The sequence below is a fragment of the Lygodium microphyllum genome, chromosome 27 (assembly GCF_053477565.2).
Source record: "Lygodium microphyllum isolate KBCC chromosome 27, Lygodium_microphyllum_v1.1.10, whole genome shotgun sequence".
NCBI lineage: Eukaryota > Viridiplantae > Streptophyta > Polypodiopsida > Schizaeales > Lygodiaceae > Lygodium > Lygodium microphyllum.
The window spans coordinates 71,944,573-71,960,865 of NC_141161.1; the positions used below are offsets into that span (position 1 = coordinate 71,944,573).

At 44.8% G+C, this 16,293-nt stretch overlaps 1 protein-coding gene across 2 annotated transcripts in view; it reads left to right on the forward strand.

Annotated features, from left to right (window-relative positions):
- Nucleotides 1–5,819: 5,819 nt before the first annotated feature.
- Nucleotides 5,820–16,293, forward strand: part of LOC148012458 (FAD synthetase 2, chloroplastic-like) — a 49,105-nt gene continuing 38,631 nt past the window's right edge. The window contains exons 1-3 of one of the 2 annotated variants that reach the window (XM_087669557.1): nt 5,820–6,042; nt 6,772–6,907; nt 14,015–14,190. In XM_087669557.1, the coding sequence (XP_087525683.1) occupies nt 5,916–6,042; nt 6,772–6,907; nt 14,015–14,190 (439 nt within the window). In that variant the 5' untranslated portion in view covers nt 5,820–5,915. Of the gene's footprint in view, nt 6,043–6,749; nt 6,908–14,014; nt 14,191–16,293 lie in introns of both variants that reach the window. The other variant, XM_087669558.1, reaches the window with a different exon arrangement.

Below are 16,293 nucleotides of genomic sequence, written 5' to 3' on the forward strand. Positions count from 1 at the left end.
TGAGATGGAGTATTTTGGAAACTTACAAAGTATTATTACAGTGGATTACCGCAACTTCTCCATGATACTATTCGATGTGCAGTGGTTCAAAGTGGTACTTGGAGGAGCTGGAGCAACAATTCGACGAGGTCCATCTGGATTTCTCGAAATAGATTCCGAAAAAAAATGGATGGATTTGCACGACATCTTTGTGTTGCCGACCCATTGTGAACAGGTGCATGGAGTCATTTTCTTGCTAATTGTATTACGACATGGTTTATGTCACAATGGTTTGAACTCTCTTGTACGTGTTTGTGAACATGTAATCTTCTATCTAAACCCCCGACAACCTCCATGGTAGTATGTTATACCTTCAACTCCCCGAAGTGCGAGAGTATATGATCAAAGCGATGTTTCGAGCATAGATGAAGATAATATGCAAATAGAGGGGTCGATATTGCAAGGGGTGGAGGCCTCGAAAGCTTGGAGCCAGCATCGGCTAACAATGATGGAAATACAAGAGTCCAATAATTCTTTGAGAACGAGGCGGACTCATTCTTTTGTGGTGACATGTCTATCGACCTTCCAATGTATGCGGAGTTGTGTCAGGAGATTAACATGAGACCATAGGATCCTTCATACTTGGAGCATCCACTTACTCAATTCGTTGACCAATCTCTTATAAAGATACATAAGATATGCATTTTAAGTGAGATTTTTTAAAAATGATTTATATTACTGTGCTTTGTATGATTTAAATTGATTATTCTAGCATCATTTTTTGTCTGTGCAGGTGACATTTTCAGGATGAGTCGAGGGATGAGCGATGAGGAGTTACAGAACATCTTCGCATGCATGTCTCCAGACTAGCTCGCCAGATTCAGAGAGATGGCAGACCAGGAGCTGTCTTGTTCTTCGTTAGGGCGCTCTGCTAAAACTGCTTTAGCACAATCGGATGCTTCGGCTTCGAGCAGACGATCTCGATGCTCACGACTTGGGCCAGAGGGAGGGAGTGCATCAGGATCATGGGGATGCTGTTGTGGAGACATGGATGTGGTGTCTCCGTCTCGTCGCTCAGTTGGAGCTGCGTCACCTCCAGGATTTGTCACACCTATGGGGACGTCTACTCTAGTTACTCCGGCTTTTGCGCAGTCGTCAACAGTGGCACCCCTTTGGGTGCCACTGCGAGAGAGATTATCCCCGTCGGTACATCGGATGCAGAGGGGCCTCCTGGATATGCCCAGGAGCGTGGACACAGATGGGAGAGGACCCATCTTAGGTAGACTCCTAGGGGTTATGGATATCTGGTCAATAGTAGGTTAGGAGCCATCATCATGAATGATGAGGGGAGGAGGGTGATGGCTCGCATGAGAGAGTTGTGCCAACAAGTTTTTTGGCACGTCGTCTTGGATCATTGGAAGAACATACCGGAGGGGAGTAAGGACTACATAGTAGCATCCTTGCACGAGGAGTTTTCGATGCCAGCCCCAGTAGATAGATTCTCTATGGGCTGGATGATGGATTGCATGCGTGTATACATGTCACATAGACGATCCGACGCACGCAAGGCAATCAAGAGTGGGGCTGCAAAGCCCAAGTGGTTAGATGCAGACAACTGGTGCCGACTGAGGGAGGAGACTACAACTTCTCCAGGACGTTGGAGTCAGTAGCGCAAGGCGGCGAGGGCACAATTCGAGGCCAAAGTGGTCCATCATCTTGGGAGTGGTGGCCATAGGACATATTTGGAGTGGTCCAGCATCTTGGAAGTGGTGGCCACATGACATATATGGAGGACTTTGTAAGTTTTTCTTTTGTTTTGCTTGTTTGTTTTTTTGAAATATTCTTTGTACTAACAATCATGTTTCCAACAGTTAGCATTTTGTCTTCTTTGCAGCACTCCATTACAAATCGCGATCCGTCTAGCCTTGAGACTCGATATACAGAAAAGCACGATCTCAATGTATTGATCAACCGATTGTATAGATGCGGCGGCCCTATAAGTCACTCATCCTTCTTGTCCGTAGTTACCATGAAATATTTGAATGCATTATTGTATGGTGGACTGATGTGTTGTTTCTTTTTCTGCAGAGTCTGTTCGATGCTCCTTTGCGGTGGGATGAGCTTTCGGGGAATGAGGATGCGTAGCTCACCCTTGGATCCCTAGAGCTCACACACCTTTATTTTTGAGTCGCCTGATCTATGTAGACATGTTCTATGTATTAGTGATATCCTATCATGACTGTACCAATCACTTTTTATGCGATCATGTATTTATTTCATGTATCAGTTTTATGATTTCAGTATACATTCTTTTTGTTTGCAAGTGCTTTGTACACAGTAGTGCAGAAACTATTTTGTATGGCTCTCATAAAGCACATCGTGCTATATGTGGCAGGTACCACAAATTTTTTTTAATCCATGTTACCGTCGCTATTAGCGTCGCAAATTTTACTGCTCGCGTTGCTATTGGCGTCGCTGTGCATGTCGCAAACCGTCGCTACAATAGCGATGCCAATAATACCGACGTTTCTATGGCGTCCTTAATAATGGCACTTTTTACGACGACGGGGGAAGATTTTGTTGTTTGTATTTTCGTCACTTTAAACGTCAGTATAAGGGCTATATCTTGTAGTGTTATTATAAAATTGGGATATCTTTTAGCTTTAAGATGAATAAATTTATAAATACATGCCTTATGAAGTACTCACATAAGGAGGAGCCATAGTCACGGTGGATTTTGTGAGATTTTACGATGGATTCTGTAAAATTGATTTGTTGACTGGGGCTTCTACATATGGTGGATTCCTTGTGCGAGAAGTTGACGGGGATGCATGTCCTTGTCGAGTGTTTTATTAATTTTAAGTATGCTTTTATTGAAAAAGCTTTCTTTATGGAATACATTGTTATTTTCTTAATGTGGTTAAGTTTTAGAAAGCTTTTTTAGCTTTGTTTATAAAAGCAACAGGATCGCGTGCAAAACAGGAGAACATGGTGAAAGCTGAGTTTTTTCGTTTGTCCTTCATCCAGGATCGGAATTCAGAGCTTCAAGAGTCGTTTTGGGAGTTTTGGCATGTTTCAAACGCGATGGTGATGTCAAAACGTTAAAATTGAGAGCACAAAATTTTCTGCAGCATGTTACAGGATACCTCTTGATTTATAAAACTCTGTATTTCAATTGATATTTATACTTTCTTTGTAATTATATATAAGATATGAATGTAAAAACTATAATATATAATTAAGGATGGCAAACCATGGCTTTTGCCATGGGAGAGGTTGGGCCTAATCGTGTGTTTTTCTCTTGTTTTTCTCAATCTATTGAGTTATTCAAATCCTCTTATGTATTATAATGTTGTTTGTATTTGATAGTTGAGATGCTTGATTTGTTAGATTTTCCCATTAAGTTATATTATATGTGTCATAAAGTTGTTTATGATTGAGATTTGATTTGCTAGATTTGCCACGGCTTCGGTAATGCAACCCTTAAGTTGTGTTAAACTGTCATTAGTCATTCTGAGAATTGTGGAGGCATCCTTTTAGATTTTCAATTCTAAAATTTCCATCAATTTTGAGCTCATAATATTGGTCACGGAGGATCCCATGTCCACGATGGCATGCTCCACTAATATGTCGTCAATGTATGCCGCTACCCTTGGGCAATGCTTTTCAGCATGTTCAGCCCAATCATCTACCATCTAAGCTATTCTCAAGGGATTGATGATATACCGAGTGCAAAAAATCTTCTTGAACTCTTCATGCACTCTTGGAGATAGCTTGATCAACTACATGAGATTCACATCAGGCTTTACCCTGCAAGGGGACTTGCTAAATCAAATTGACAATAATTAGCAAATGGTTCTTAGCTTACAAATAGAGTAATAATTTTAATAATACAATATCATCTAAATACATAATATTATACATTATACTTGAGATAACTAATCATAATTATAAAATTTATGTTTGGATTTATGCTAACGCCTAGTGCTATCCAAAGCCACTGCTAACTACTCTACACATCAAGTGAAGCATTCACAATTGTTTATAAATAAGATAAACAAACAGTAGTGAATACCTAGCAGTCTTCAACTGCAAATAATTAACATAGGTTGGAACATTGTCCTAACCTTAATTTAATTCGAGTGTGCACTCTAAACTCATAAATGTCCATTAATTTAATATATATTTTGTGGAATCACCCACGTGCACATTAAATTAATCTGACACCTAAAAAGGATAGGCGTTCCCATCAATTTCTCACACAAAGGAATCTACCTTGTGTACGAGTCTCGACAAATAAATAGTTTTACGAAATCTACTGAAAAACATCACGAAATCCATTGTGGAATATGCCTCTTGACATTAAAAAAAATACCATAAATATATAAATTCCTTGATTGGTTACACATGCAAAAAGTGCATTCTTGTCCATCACTTTGTAAAGTGGGAAGGGAAAACTCCTAGTCCAAAAGTGGGTGGGGAGTATATTAGTCTAGTAAGCACACAACACATCACCTTCTCTCTAGTGTGAAAAAGTAGAGTGGATGCCCAACTCCTAAATATAGGATAATGGTACCAATAGAGTGTCATGAAATGAACACTCTTTGATGTATTGAGTGACATGGTGATAGATGATATGGAGGTCTACGAAAAATGAAAACTCTTTCAATTTATTGAGATCAACACATATGGCGGTTGAAGATCACTTCTTTCCATTTTTAAGTCCTTTTTTCTATATTGCTAGCCAATCAAAGGATGGCTTGCTTGCTTGTGATTGGACTTTTGTTGTGCTCTCCATCTCCCCTTACACCCATCTCTTTCATGCACAATGGAGATTGGAAGCTACCCATAATATTTTCAATGGTTGATTGGATTAAAAGATTTGTTTGGAATAGTGAAGTACATCATTATTGAGTATAGGCAAAGTGTTGCGTGTTCACAACTCCCTACATAAAAAAAACTTGCAAAAAGTAAAGTACCCTTTTAACAACATACTTACTCTATACCTTGATTGGTTAACAACTATGGAGTGAGGGCTAGGTCACACACAAGTTAAATTGACTTGAGCGATTTTATAAAGCCAAATTTATGGATGTGTGGCTGTGGTTATTGACTTGAACTTCGAATAAAGGGGAGGTTTGGCAGGTTAACTGAGTAGTCACTAAAAATGAAGTTACTAAGGTTTTGGCGTCGTGTGATGCGTGTTGATAGCGTCCATCCTCTACATGTGATTTCTTGCCCCACAAGCGTTTCGGCTTTCTTGTAAATATTCTCGTGCCTTCGTTGCACCTTGCAATACACATATCATGTTACCTTCATTCTGTGTCGTATTACCTTGCCCGTTACGTGTTACTTTTCGCTGCCCATGACATGTTATGCTTCTGCGTTCCGTGTCGTGTCGTGATACGCTTCCGCAAAACTGTGGAATTGTTGAATAGAGGGTGATCCCTCGTGAGGCGGGCTCCATAGGGTGGGTGTTGCCTGCCCCATAACGGGCCTTAGAGGGAGGGTCTGTTACACTACCAAGCAGGACCCACACTGATGTGTCTAGGTGACATTGGCACCTCAGTAACAAGCCCCACCCAAAATGCATTCTCTCTGTGCTCCCATTGTGTTACTCTCCCTTCCCACATGTAGTTAAGCTCACTTGCAGTGGGAGCGAGTGTTAACTCTGTGATGATGCATGACCCTAATTCTTCACCTTCTTGCTCGCCATAAGTGAGGAGCCTTATTTTGAGGAAAAAGGAAAAACCTGGATTTTCCGCCAGTGGTATTTAAATATTGCCTAGGTGATAGGACCACAAGGACCAAAAAGCGGAAAGCCAAAAGAAGAGGGCGACGGTGGCATTTGTATCAGGCCCTTTATATGGCAACGACATTGTGATTGATGCCACTAGGGGAGGGCGGCGGCGCGGGGGCAGGAGAAGGATAGGGATATGGCTGCAGTTGTGGTGGCTACCAGCGTTGGCGGCAAATTACAACACAGCCCCAGCTACGAAGCGGCCGGTGGGGGTGAAGACAAGCTCCTGATCGAGCGCGGATCCGATGCCACATCTGTTGCAGGTATTGCATTCTGTTGCCTCTGTATCTGATCTGACAGGACAAGCCAGAATAATTTCTTATTGGAATTCTGATTCCTTTCATAAAGACTTGGATTGCTGGCTATTTGGATGTAAGGTTTTGATTGATCGGGGCTTTAGAGGTAGACTTGCACAAGAAATTTTTGACAGTTTCCCATGTGGGAGAAGGGGCTGTTTTCCCTATATTGTTCAACATTATGAGCTTCTGCGCAGGAGGCACTGCATATCTAGCTAGGTGCAGTTGGGTCGGGCCGTCTGCCCCCAACTGCACCTGGCTAGGTATGCAATGCCTCCCTGGCAAAAGCTCACAATGTATTGTCATTCACAATGTGAGGTGGGAATTTATCTAAAACTTCTTGTGCTGGTCTGTTAGCTAATTGCATCTCATATAGTTTGCTAGCTAATTGAATTCTGATCCCCTAAAATGCCGACTTGGACTGCTAGCTAATAGCATCTCATATAGATTGCTAGCTAGTTGAATCCTGATTCCTTTTAATGCAGACTTAGACTGCTAGCTGATTGCATTCAAGGTTTGATTGATTGGGCCTTTAAATAGACTTGGACTGCTAGCTAGTTGCATCTCATTTAGATTGCTAGTCGCTAGTTGAGTTCTGATTCCTTTAAGTGTAGACTTGGACTGCTAGCTAATTGCATGTCAGATAACAATTTGATTGATTGGGGCCTTAACAGGGTCCTGGGTGGAACTTGGCAGGAGGTATTGTTGCACTTGGGAAGTTCGATGCCTTGCACGTTGGTCACCGTGCTCTTGCTGTTCATGCTTCCAAGATGGGTTCTCCGTTCCTTCTTTCCTTTACACGGATGGCTGAAGTGCTGCAATGGGAAAAGAGGTATGTGCCTACAGTTGACACAGTATGAGTCTATTGATATTTGATCTCTTTGTCTGAGCTGCTTGGACCTGTGCAACTGGCTTATGATATGTTGGGCATTTAATCTAGGCATTCAATATGTCAATCCTCGAGTGGCATTGTTAGAACAATGCCTGAGCCAGGGAATCGCTGCTATCAGCATTAAATTGTAAAACTAGAGTGGCTGGAATGTATAAGGCTGGAGTGCTGGTCATATCTGGACAAGCTGTACAATGGATGTTAAGAGTAAATCTGGCCAAATTGGTGAAAATTCCTCATCATTGGTCTGGTCAGAATGTTGCCAAGTAGAGTAAATCTGGTTGGCTGACCAATTTCTCCCTGCATCACTATTACCTGTCCTGCCTGCTGCTTCCTGCATGCCATGCCATTTCAACTGCATCTACTGCATCTGTAGGAAGATTTGGTTCCCTGGTTCCCTCTTCGCTGTCCTCAGCTGCATTGCCTCACAATTAAGTGAGTTTGTCACATTTGCTATGTTTGTCACATCTAGCCAAAGAGCTTAGCTAATGAGATAACCCTCAAACTTCACCAAACACTAGACTCCTTACACTGCATGCCTCACCTGAAATATTGCAACAAAATTTGCTGTGTTGTGAATATGTTCCATTCACTGATTCGGGCCTTGGCTCTTCTGCCTGAGGCCTTGAACATACCCATGGGACCATGGTACTTGAAGTGAAAGCCAATATTGTATTCTTGGAAGTGGGGTGGATCTCAATTAAAGGAAAGCTCTAGGATATAGTTGATTGGCGAGTGCTTATTGATGTGGCAAAATTTATGGTCTATCTTTGAAACATGCTCTCACGTCAGGTTACTGAATCAACCTGCTGTAAATCAGGTTGGACCTCCAACTGGAGGGAAAAAGGGCCCAAACAAGCTGCCTGATTGTGTAAGAAGCTGGCCGATTGGACAAACCTGCTGGAGAAAGCCACATGGCAGTCCATAATAGGGGAAACATAGGTAGAGCTGCCTAATGAGCACCTATGGTAACTGTATATATACTGGGCAGCAAATCTAGACAAGTTGCTCAATGTCGTGCCTCCAGTAGAGATATGCTTGGCATCAACTTCCATCCTTCAGGTGACAATTCATCCTTGTGTTTGGCTGCCCTGGAGGTTCTCCTTCACGTGGTGTTTGCATCATCAGCCTGGCATCAGCTTTCCAGGCTCCATACACTTGCGTTTTGGTTCCTGGCCACTCCCCTTTATCAGGTGTCACACTTCCAATTGCCCAGCAGCTAGCATCAGTCATTAGGCCTGCGTATGCATACTCAGAGGCTCCTCACCCTTCGACAGCAGTTTCCCTACTCTAGGCGTCACCAATCATCATCCCTGCATTGCGGATTCAAAGGCTTCTCATCTTTTGACGGCAGTCTCTCTACTACAGGCAACATCTCATCATGTCAGAGTGCAGCGGTGCGGAAGCGTAGGACTGAGAGAGAGAGAACACAGAGAGAGAAGAGAGAGAGACAGTGGAAGATGAAGATTTGCTGTATAAAGTGTGCTGAATACAAAGATATGCAGATATATACACGGGCGCAGTGCGCTGGACTGCGTGTCTCCACCTCGACGATGCAGCCTGCTGTTCACCTCGAAGTCCGCTGCAGTCTGCACTATCTCCTGTCTGAAATCTGCGAATAGAGTCGGAATTTGCGCGTGTCACCGGTCTGTAATCTGCGAGCAGAGAAGTGTAGGAGACTGTGGAAATCCTCGGCTATTTATAGCCAGAAAAACAGGGCGCAAATAGGATAGGTCGGCTGCATTAAATGCAGCCGACTGGGCTGCAGGCAGTCGGACTGCCACGTGGCAGTCCGATTGCACAGTTCAACTGTGCAGCCGACTGAGTCCTGTACCCGTACAGGCGCTGATCTCTAACACCCCCTCTCAGAGCTTGGGCGGGGCAGAAGCCTGAGGGATCTGGAATGTCTCCGAAGTAGAGCCTGGGGAAGTGCCTTCGTAAACAAATCTGCAAGATTGTCCGTCTTGCAGTACTCCACAGTGATAGTCTCATCCAGAAGCTTCTCTCTGATGAAGTGGTACTGGATCTCTATGTGCTTCGTCCGGGCATGAAAAACAGGGTGCCGTGCCAAGGCAATGTAACTCTCATTGTCACATTGCAGCGAAGTAGGACGAGTCTGGGGGCAGCCAAGCTCCTCCAACAATCTCCGAAGCCACATAGCCTCACATGTGGTGGAAGACGCGGCCCGATACTCCGCCTCAGTAGACGAAAGGGCTACCGTGGGCTGCTTCTTGCTACTCCATGAGATAACACTTGTACCCAAGGCAAAACAGTAACATGTAGTAGACCGCCTGTGGTCCACATCACCGGCCCAATCCGAGTCGCTCTAACCTGTAAGTACAAGAGCTGACCCATCTGTCCCTGCGGGATAATGAATCCCTAAATCAGACGTCCCCCTCAAATACCGAAGTATCCTCTGAGCAGCCTGCCAATGCACCGTCTTAGGTTCACTCATGAACCCTGCCAAGAGCCCAATAGCAAAACAAAGATCAGCCTGAGTGTTGAGAAGCCAAATCAAGGATCCAATCAACTGACGATAGCGGGAAGCATCCGCCAGGGGAGAAGCTGAATGGGAAGTGGCCTTCCAGTTCGGATACATAGGAGTAGAAAGGGTCCGACTATCCTCCATCACAAAAGACACCAAGAGCTCCTGTACATATCTTTGTTGAGAGATGAAGATCCCCCTCTGAGACTGATAAATCTCATGGCCCAAAAAGAAATGGAGTAGACCCAAGTCCGTCATCTCGAACGTCCGATGTAAAGCTGACTTCGTCTCTTGGATCTGCTGTGCATGATCACCTGTGACAATTAAATCATCAACATACAACACAAAAAGCACACAACCATCCTCGGAAGTGTCAACATAAAGCTGCGGATCGGCTTGAGAACGCCGATATCCCAACTGAGATTGAAGGAACGAATCAATCTTCTCGTTCCATGCACGCGGAGCTTGCTTGAGGCCATACAAGGCCTTCTTCAACCTGTAGACTTTCCCATCTGAGGATCCAAAGCCAGGAGGCTGCTCAACATAGATCTCCTCCTTCAAATCACCATTGAGGAAGGCTGACTTCACATCCAACTGGTAAACAGGCCATCTCCTATGGCCAGCCAAGGCAAGAATAGCTCTAATGGTCGCCATACGAGCAGTGGGGGCAAAAGTATCATGACAATCAATCCCTGGTCACTGTGCAAAACCTTTAGCAACAAGGTGAGCCTTGTGCTTATCCAAAGAACCATCGCTAAGGTATTTGGTCTTGAAGACCCACTTGACGCCAATCACCTTCTTATTCGGGGGCGGGGCACGAGTGACCAAGTGCCATTCCTCTCAATAGCCTCCAACTCTGCTTCCATAGCTTTCTTCCATGGTGCGGACTGTAAAGCCTCCTTCACGGAGGTGGGCTCTCGATCCTGCATAACACGGGTCATCAAACAATAGTTAGAGCAAACAAGCTCCGTAGAATGTGCTTGGTGCCGCTGTGACCGCCGCGGACCATCCTGCGGTCCCCACTCCTCAGGAATCCCCTCAATCCCTGAATCACGGAGTGTGTCACGGGCCCATCGAGGAGGAGGCCGAACCTCCCCTCGTCTCTCTCCATCAGTTGAAGACTCTAGAATATCCACCGGTGGTAACTCCTCAAGGGGGACCGGTGGAACAGTAGACTCTGTGTCAGAACCAGAATCATAATCAAAAGGTACGGGCTCCACTGGAACTGTAGCAGGAGCCCAACTCTCCCCTGGATCTCCAAGAACGGGATGCTCCTCACCCGTTGATATAGCCGGAACCTCCACAAACCGCACATCTCGACTAGTGTACACATCCCGCTTGACGGGATCATACAATCGATAACCTTGGGACTGGGAGCTGTAGCCAACAAATACCTGTCTTCGGGAAGCTGCTTCAAATTTATCACGGTGAGCCTTGGGAATGTGAACATAGGCATCACACCCAAAGACCCTAAAGTAAGAAACATCTGGCTTTGTCCCAAAGTAAGCCTCAAACGGGGTCATCCCATCAACGGCCGAAGTGGGGGATCGATTAAGGATGTGGACAGCAGTAGCCACAGCCTCGGCCCACAGAACCTGAGGGGTCTGTCGGTGCTCCATCATGGTGTGCGCCATCTCGATCACACTGCGGTTTTTCCGTTCAAGAATGCCATTTTCTTGAGGAGTGTTGGTATTGGCAAACTCCTGGTGAATACTTTTATTTGCACGAAATCGAGCAAACTCATTAGAAACAAATTCACCACCCTTGTTGGATCGTAAGGTCTTCAACTTCCGGGCCGATCGGTTCTCCTCAAAGAGAAGCCAATCCTTGAAGGAAGTGGGAGAAACCTTCTGACTTTAATGCCAAAAAATAGGCCCATGTCATCCTGCTGTAGTCATCTACGATCAACATGAAGTACGAGCTTCCACGCAAGGACTCATTCCTCATAGGGCCACATAGATCCGTAGATACAAGCTCCATCGGTGAAGTAGACCGCCGCGAAGCTGTGTGGGGAATGGCATCCCTATGCTGCTTCCCCCGAATGTAGGAGACACATGGCTGCTGGCTCACTACTATATCCGGCAACCCTCGAATAAGCTGTCCACGTGACGCCCTCCAAAGATAATCATAGTTTAGGTGGCCAAACCGAGCATGCCATAACTCAGACTGTGACTGTGAAGTAAGAAGAAGAGTAGAAAGGGCGGTGGAAGACTTCAATTTATAGATGCCGTTCTCCTCATATCCAGATGATAGAACCTTCCTCGACCCATGATCAAGGACTCGCACCGTAGTACTGTCAAAAAAGTCCAAGGGAGCAAATCTTATGAACTGACAGGAGATGATACCCTAATCCTGGTACATGCAAGACCTTTGAGGTATGGATACCACCACGTCCATTTGGAATAAGTTGCATCTTACCTCGTCCTGCAATAGACACGGAAGAGCTATCTCCAATGAGAATCTGCCCATGTGAGGGTCGCAACTAGGCAACACCATCTGATGAAGGAGTCATGTGCCGGGAGGCACCACTATCAACGATCCACTCTCGAGCCTGGGGAGCCGTCATCGCAGCATCAGAAGCATTCGGTGAAGAGTCCTCAATGACAGCTAGATGAAGAAATGCAGCTGATGAGGGTGCAGCCACCGCTCCAAAATCCTTTGTGTCCTTCTTGTTGGTGTCCTTCTTGTCTTTGTGAGGGCAATCCTTCTTCCAATGGCCAGTCTTTCCACAAATATGGCATGTGGATTCTTTGTCCTTGTCCTTGTCCTTGTCCTTCTTTGACTTGTTATCCCCCTTCTTCTTCTTTTGGTCCTTCCCCTTCTTCTGAGAGGCTTGACCTGTCAACGCCTCCGACTTGGAAGCATTCTGTCCCTTTAATTGTTCCTCTTGGTCCAAGACCATAGGAACCAACTCTTCCCACCAAAGAGTAGACTCCCGCCCCGAAGCAATAAGGGCGGAGTAGAATGTACTGAATCGTGGCGGCAACTGGGACAATAGTGTGATCGCCATGTCTTCGGAGGGAATCGGCTTCCCCGCATTCTGAACCTGCATCTGAAGCTGCCTTAGCTTGTTGATGTGCTCCCGCAACGAAGAAGACTTGTTTACGGACAAGGTCTGCATCTGTATCTCCAAAGAAACCTGCTTCATAAGGGTCATCTGATTGTACATCTGATCAAGCTTCAGCCATATCTCCCGAGCCACCGTCAAGTGCTTGATGTGAGCAATCACAGTTGTAGTACAAGATAGAAAAAGAAAGGAACGAATCCTGGCATTCAGTTTGTCCCAATGAGATTGAGCCTTGGCCAACTCCGCACGAGCATCGGAAGAGAGTTTGGACTCATCTCTTACCAAGGGCCGGTCGATCTCCTCCTGTACAAGCTCCTTCAAATCATAGGACTCAAGGATGGCCAACATCATGACGCGCCAAATGCGGTAGTTGTCGCCATCGAGCTTCTGATCTGCGGGAAGAGCCGGTAAGACAGGCACCTTCCGGTCCATAATCAACTGGAACTCCAAGTCAATCTCTGTAGACATCTTCACCTGGAATGCCTTCACAAACGCAAAAGCAGCCCCCTCTGACTGTGAAAACTCAGCCTGCTAAGGCTCTTCCGCGTCCTGAAATTTCTTCATCCGCCGGAGGCGATGAAAAAGCAAAACCTGCACTTGTAAGCTGAAAACTCAAACTTCCTCCGCGTCAAACAGCAGTAGACAGGTCTTCTTTTTTTCTTTTCGGCTGGTGTAGATTGAAGAATGTTCTAGTGTACTTAAATAACATTACGCATAGTATTGTAAGTGCCCTTATATGGACACATATAGTGTGAAACTTCTATTGTGACAACGAATCAAATTGAAACTGTCAAGTAAAATATACACGCAGAGCATTTTCCGAATTAAGTGGTGCATGAAAAGATTAGGGAGAAACTGCTGTATGCTAACAAACTTGGAAATTTATAGAAACTGTCAAAGTAAACAGACACATGTTGAATGATTTTGGATTTAAGCTCTCTCCATGCGTATCTTGTAATGATGCAATTTGTGTGTGTTCTCAATACACAATACAAAGCAGAATCCATGCAGGACAGTTGGTTCCCTTTTAAGATCTGCAGAGTGTTCAATCTCTTGTCAGTGTCTTCTTACTGAAATTTGATACCCTTTGATTGACGCACGAGCTCATTGTGCCCCCCCAACCCCACCTGCAAGGGCAATTTGTAACACAAGTTGAGATCCTTGTAAGCAAAGAATCGCATCCTTGAGCGATTCTCACTCTGATCTTAGAAGTATCTGAAACTTCTTTTTGGTATACGTTTGCATGTTTTGTTGCTTTTTATTCGTCTGTCTATGTTGTGGACAAACTATTATGAATAATGGGTTTCCTACATTGGACATTCTTGCATCTAGAGATGATGTTAAGTACCTCTTTTGCCAACAAAGTTCTAGATCTTTCCAAGTGAAAACTGGGATTTCTAGGTAAAGGGGTTCTAGCCTGATTGAAGAAATATGGGAATATTTTAGTTCTAAGTAGGCTTGATGTTCAACACTAGTACTGGATTATGCTGTTTTGCAGGTTGCCAATTGTTGCTCCATTGGATCGAAAGCGTGTAATGAGTTTGTGGTCAGAATTTTGTGGTGGCAATACACCTCAAGAAAGCCATTTAGATTTTGCAAAAGTGCGCACTTTAAGTCCACATGAATTTGTCGAAAAGATGGCCAAAGAGCTCCTTGTGAAAGGGGTGGTTGCTGGTAGGTAACCATTTTAACTTTTTTAATTATTGGATTCTGCATTCTGAAGGTGTTGCTAAGAGTAGGTTGTATGAAAAAGTTTTTAGCAGCTTTTTTTTCTGATTATTCTGACCCTCCTCAAAGAAGAGGCCAAATACACCCTTTCGCCTGCCAACTGAAAATGCTAGATAATCTGTCCCCAACTCTGATGCTTGCTGTGGCAAAAAGCACAAGTTGCAGCAGTGAAGTTCTTGAGCTCTGTACTCTAGAGCTCCGCCAACTTTTGGAAAGTGTCTTGAAAACTTGGTTCTAGGACCATAATTTGAGCAGCACTCAGAAGCTGATCTGGACCCATTTTAGCCATGCCATGCACCTGTTGAGTGATGATTGACGAAGTCTTTTTGACAAGCACTTTCAGACTTACTGCTTTAAGGATTCTCATTGAGCTTTGGAATGCCAGGGAAGTCTGATTCATAGCCCACTTAAATGGCAAGCCCCTTGAAATGTGGCAGCCATGGCCAATCTGATTCCCTGAAACAAAGTCAGTGTTGATAAGATGGCAACTTCTGTTTTGAGTTTAAGAGATAACTGACTAATCATACAGCATAACTTGAATGTCAAATCTAATGTGATCAAAGACAAGAGCTCAGAAGACTACATTGAGTCTCCTAGTGAAATTGTCAAAATGTAAACCATCATTGAGCTCAGAAGACTACACTGAGTCTCCTAGTGAAATTGTCAAAATGTAAACCATCATTCGCAAGAGCTTAGAAGACTACATCGAGTCTCCTAGTGAAATGGTCAAAATGCAAACCATCATTATTTTTGACATATAAAATGTAGTGTCACAATCAAATGAGCTGTCCTCAAGCCATTGTTGCCACCGGCACAACCTACCACCCACAAGCTGCTGCCTCCATCCTCCCTTGCCATGACCACCTCCTTATTCGCCTCCCTATTTGCTAGCTCCACCTATGTCCACCCAGCTTCTGCCTATGCTTTGCTGCCTCCTCCTTGTTTGCCCTTGTTGTCCCTTGTGAGCTCAGTTCACGCCCACTACTTGGTGGCTTCTTATAACGTGTCCACTAGTATCATCCAGGACACGTCTTAGCAATCCATCGGAAAGGATGTCTAGAAAACTCCGCCGGCACTCCCATGGAATGTTACGGATTTTGCGATCTAGGTCTTCTCGCATCTGCCACGTAGCGGAAGTATCCTGGCCGTTCCCACCTAGGATCGATCGGAATTAGGGTTTTCCTGATTGGTCATTAGCTAACAGCAACTAGCGTCAGACCCGAGCGAACTACTTTACCCAGAAACGCCAGATCCGAAGCGGATTCACGCTGCACTTGGTTCAAGGAGAATGGGAAACGAGAGGGATGCAAGGCTCAACCTCTCTGCCATAAGGCATAGTCCCATTCCGTTCCCCTAAAACAGTGTAAATCGGGTAAGACGTAACTCTAGGTCATTGCTCTCGTTATTCGTTTTGATGATGATGATCATCCCGCTGTTCTTCGAGATTTTTGAGAAAAGTTTCCGGCTAACCGGGACCACCCAACCGTAGGACGGACCCATGGGCCATCTTCCGCACTTTCCTCGGTTTGTTTTAGTTATGTAATTATCTAACACATTAATTTGACATATAACAATCAGCTTCTTTAATTAATCTTGTTAAGCACTGGTTCCTTCACGTAATCTTATCACGTGACAAAGAAAAACAATATCAAGCAAGTTCTTTTTTTTAAATAAACATTTCATCATTTTATCTTTGAAATACAAGGAGTTCCGCCCGTAGGCTTGTCCATAATCCGCCCGAAGGCTATCCAGTAATCCCCAGGGATCACTATTCCAAGCTTCCGCCCGTAAACTAGTATGCGGGCCTCGAGATCCAATCCCGAGTCACGTTAGCCTCTTGTGCAGGACCCGAAAGGCGAGGGATTTACGGCCAGAGCCCCCCCTGGTACCAAGCGTCCTCCTACTCGAAGTAGAGCTCAACGGAGAGACCTCTCGTGGCGGGTTCGGTCCACGTTCCCGGCGCGGTGAACAACCCCCTTGGTTAGGGTTAAGCAGGTAGTCGGGGGTAACTGAAACTGTCTCTTCTTTCAGGCCTTCAACCTGAAGTAT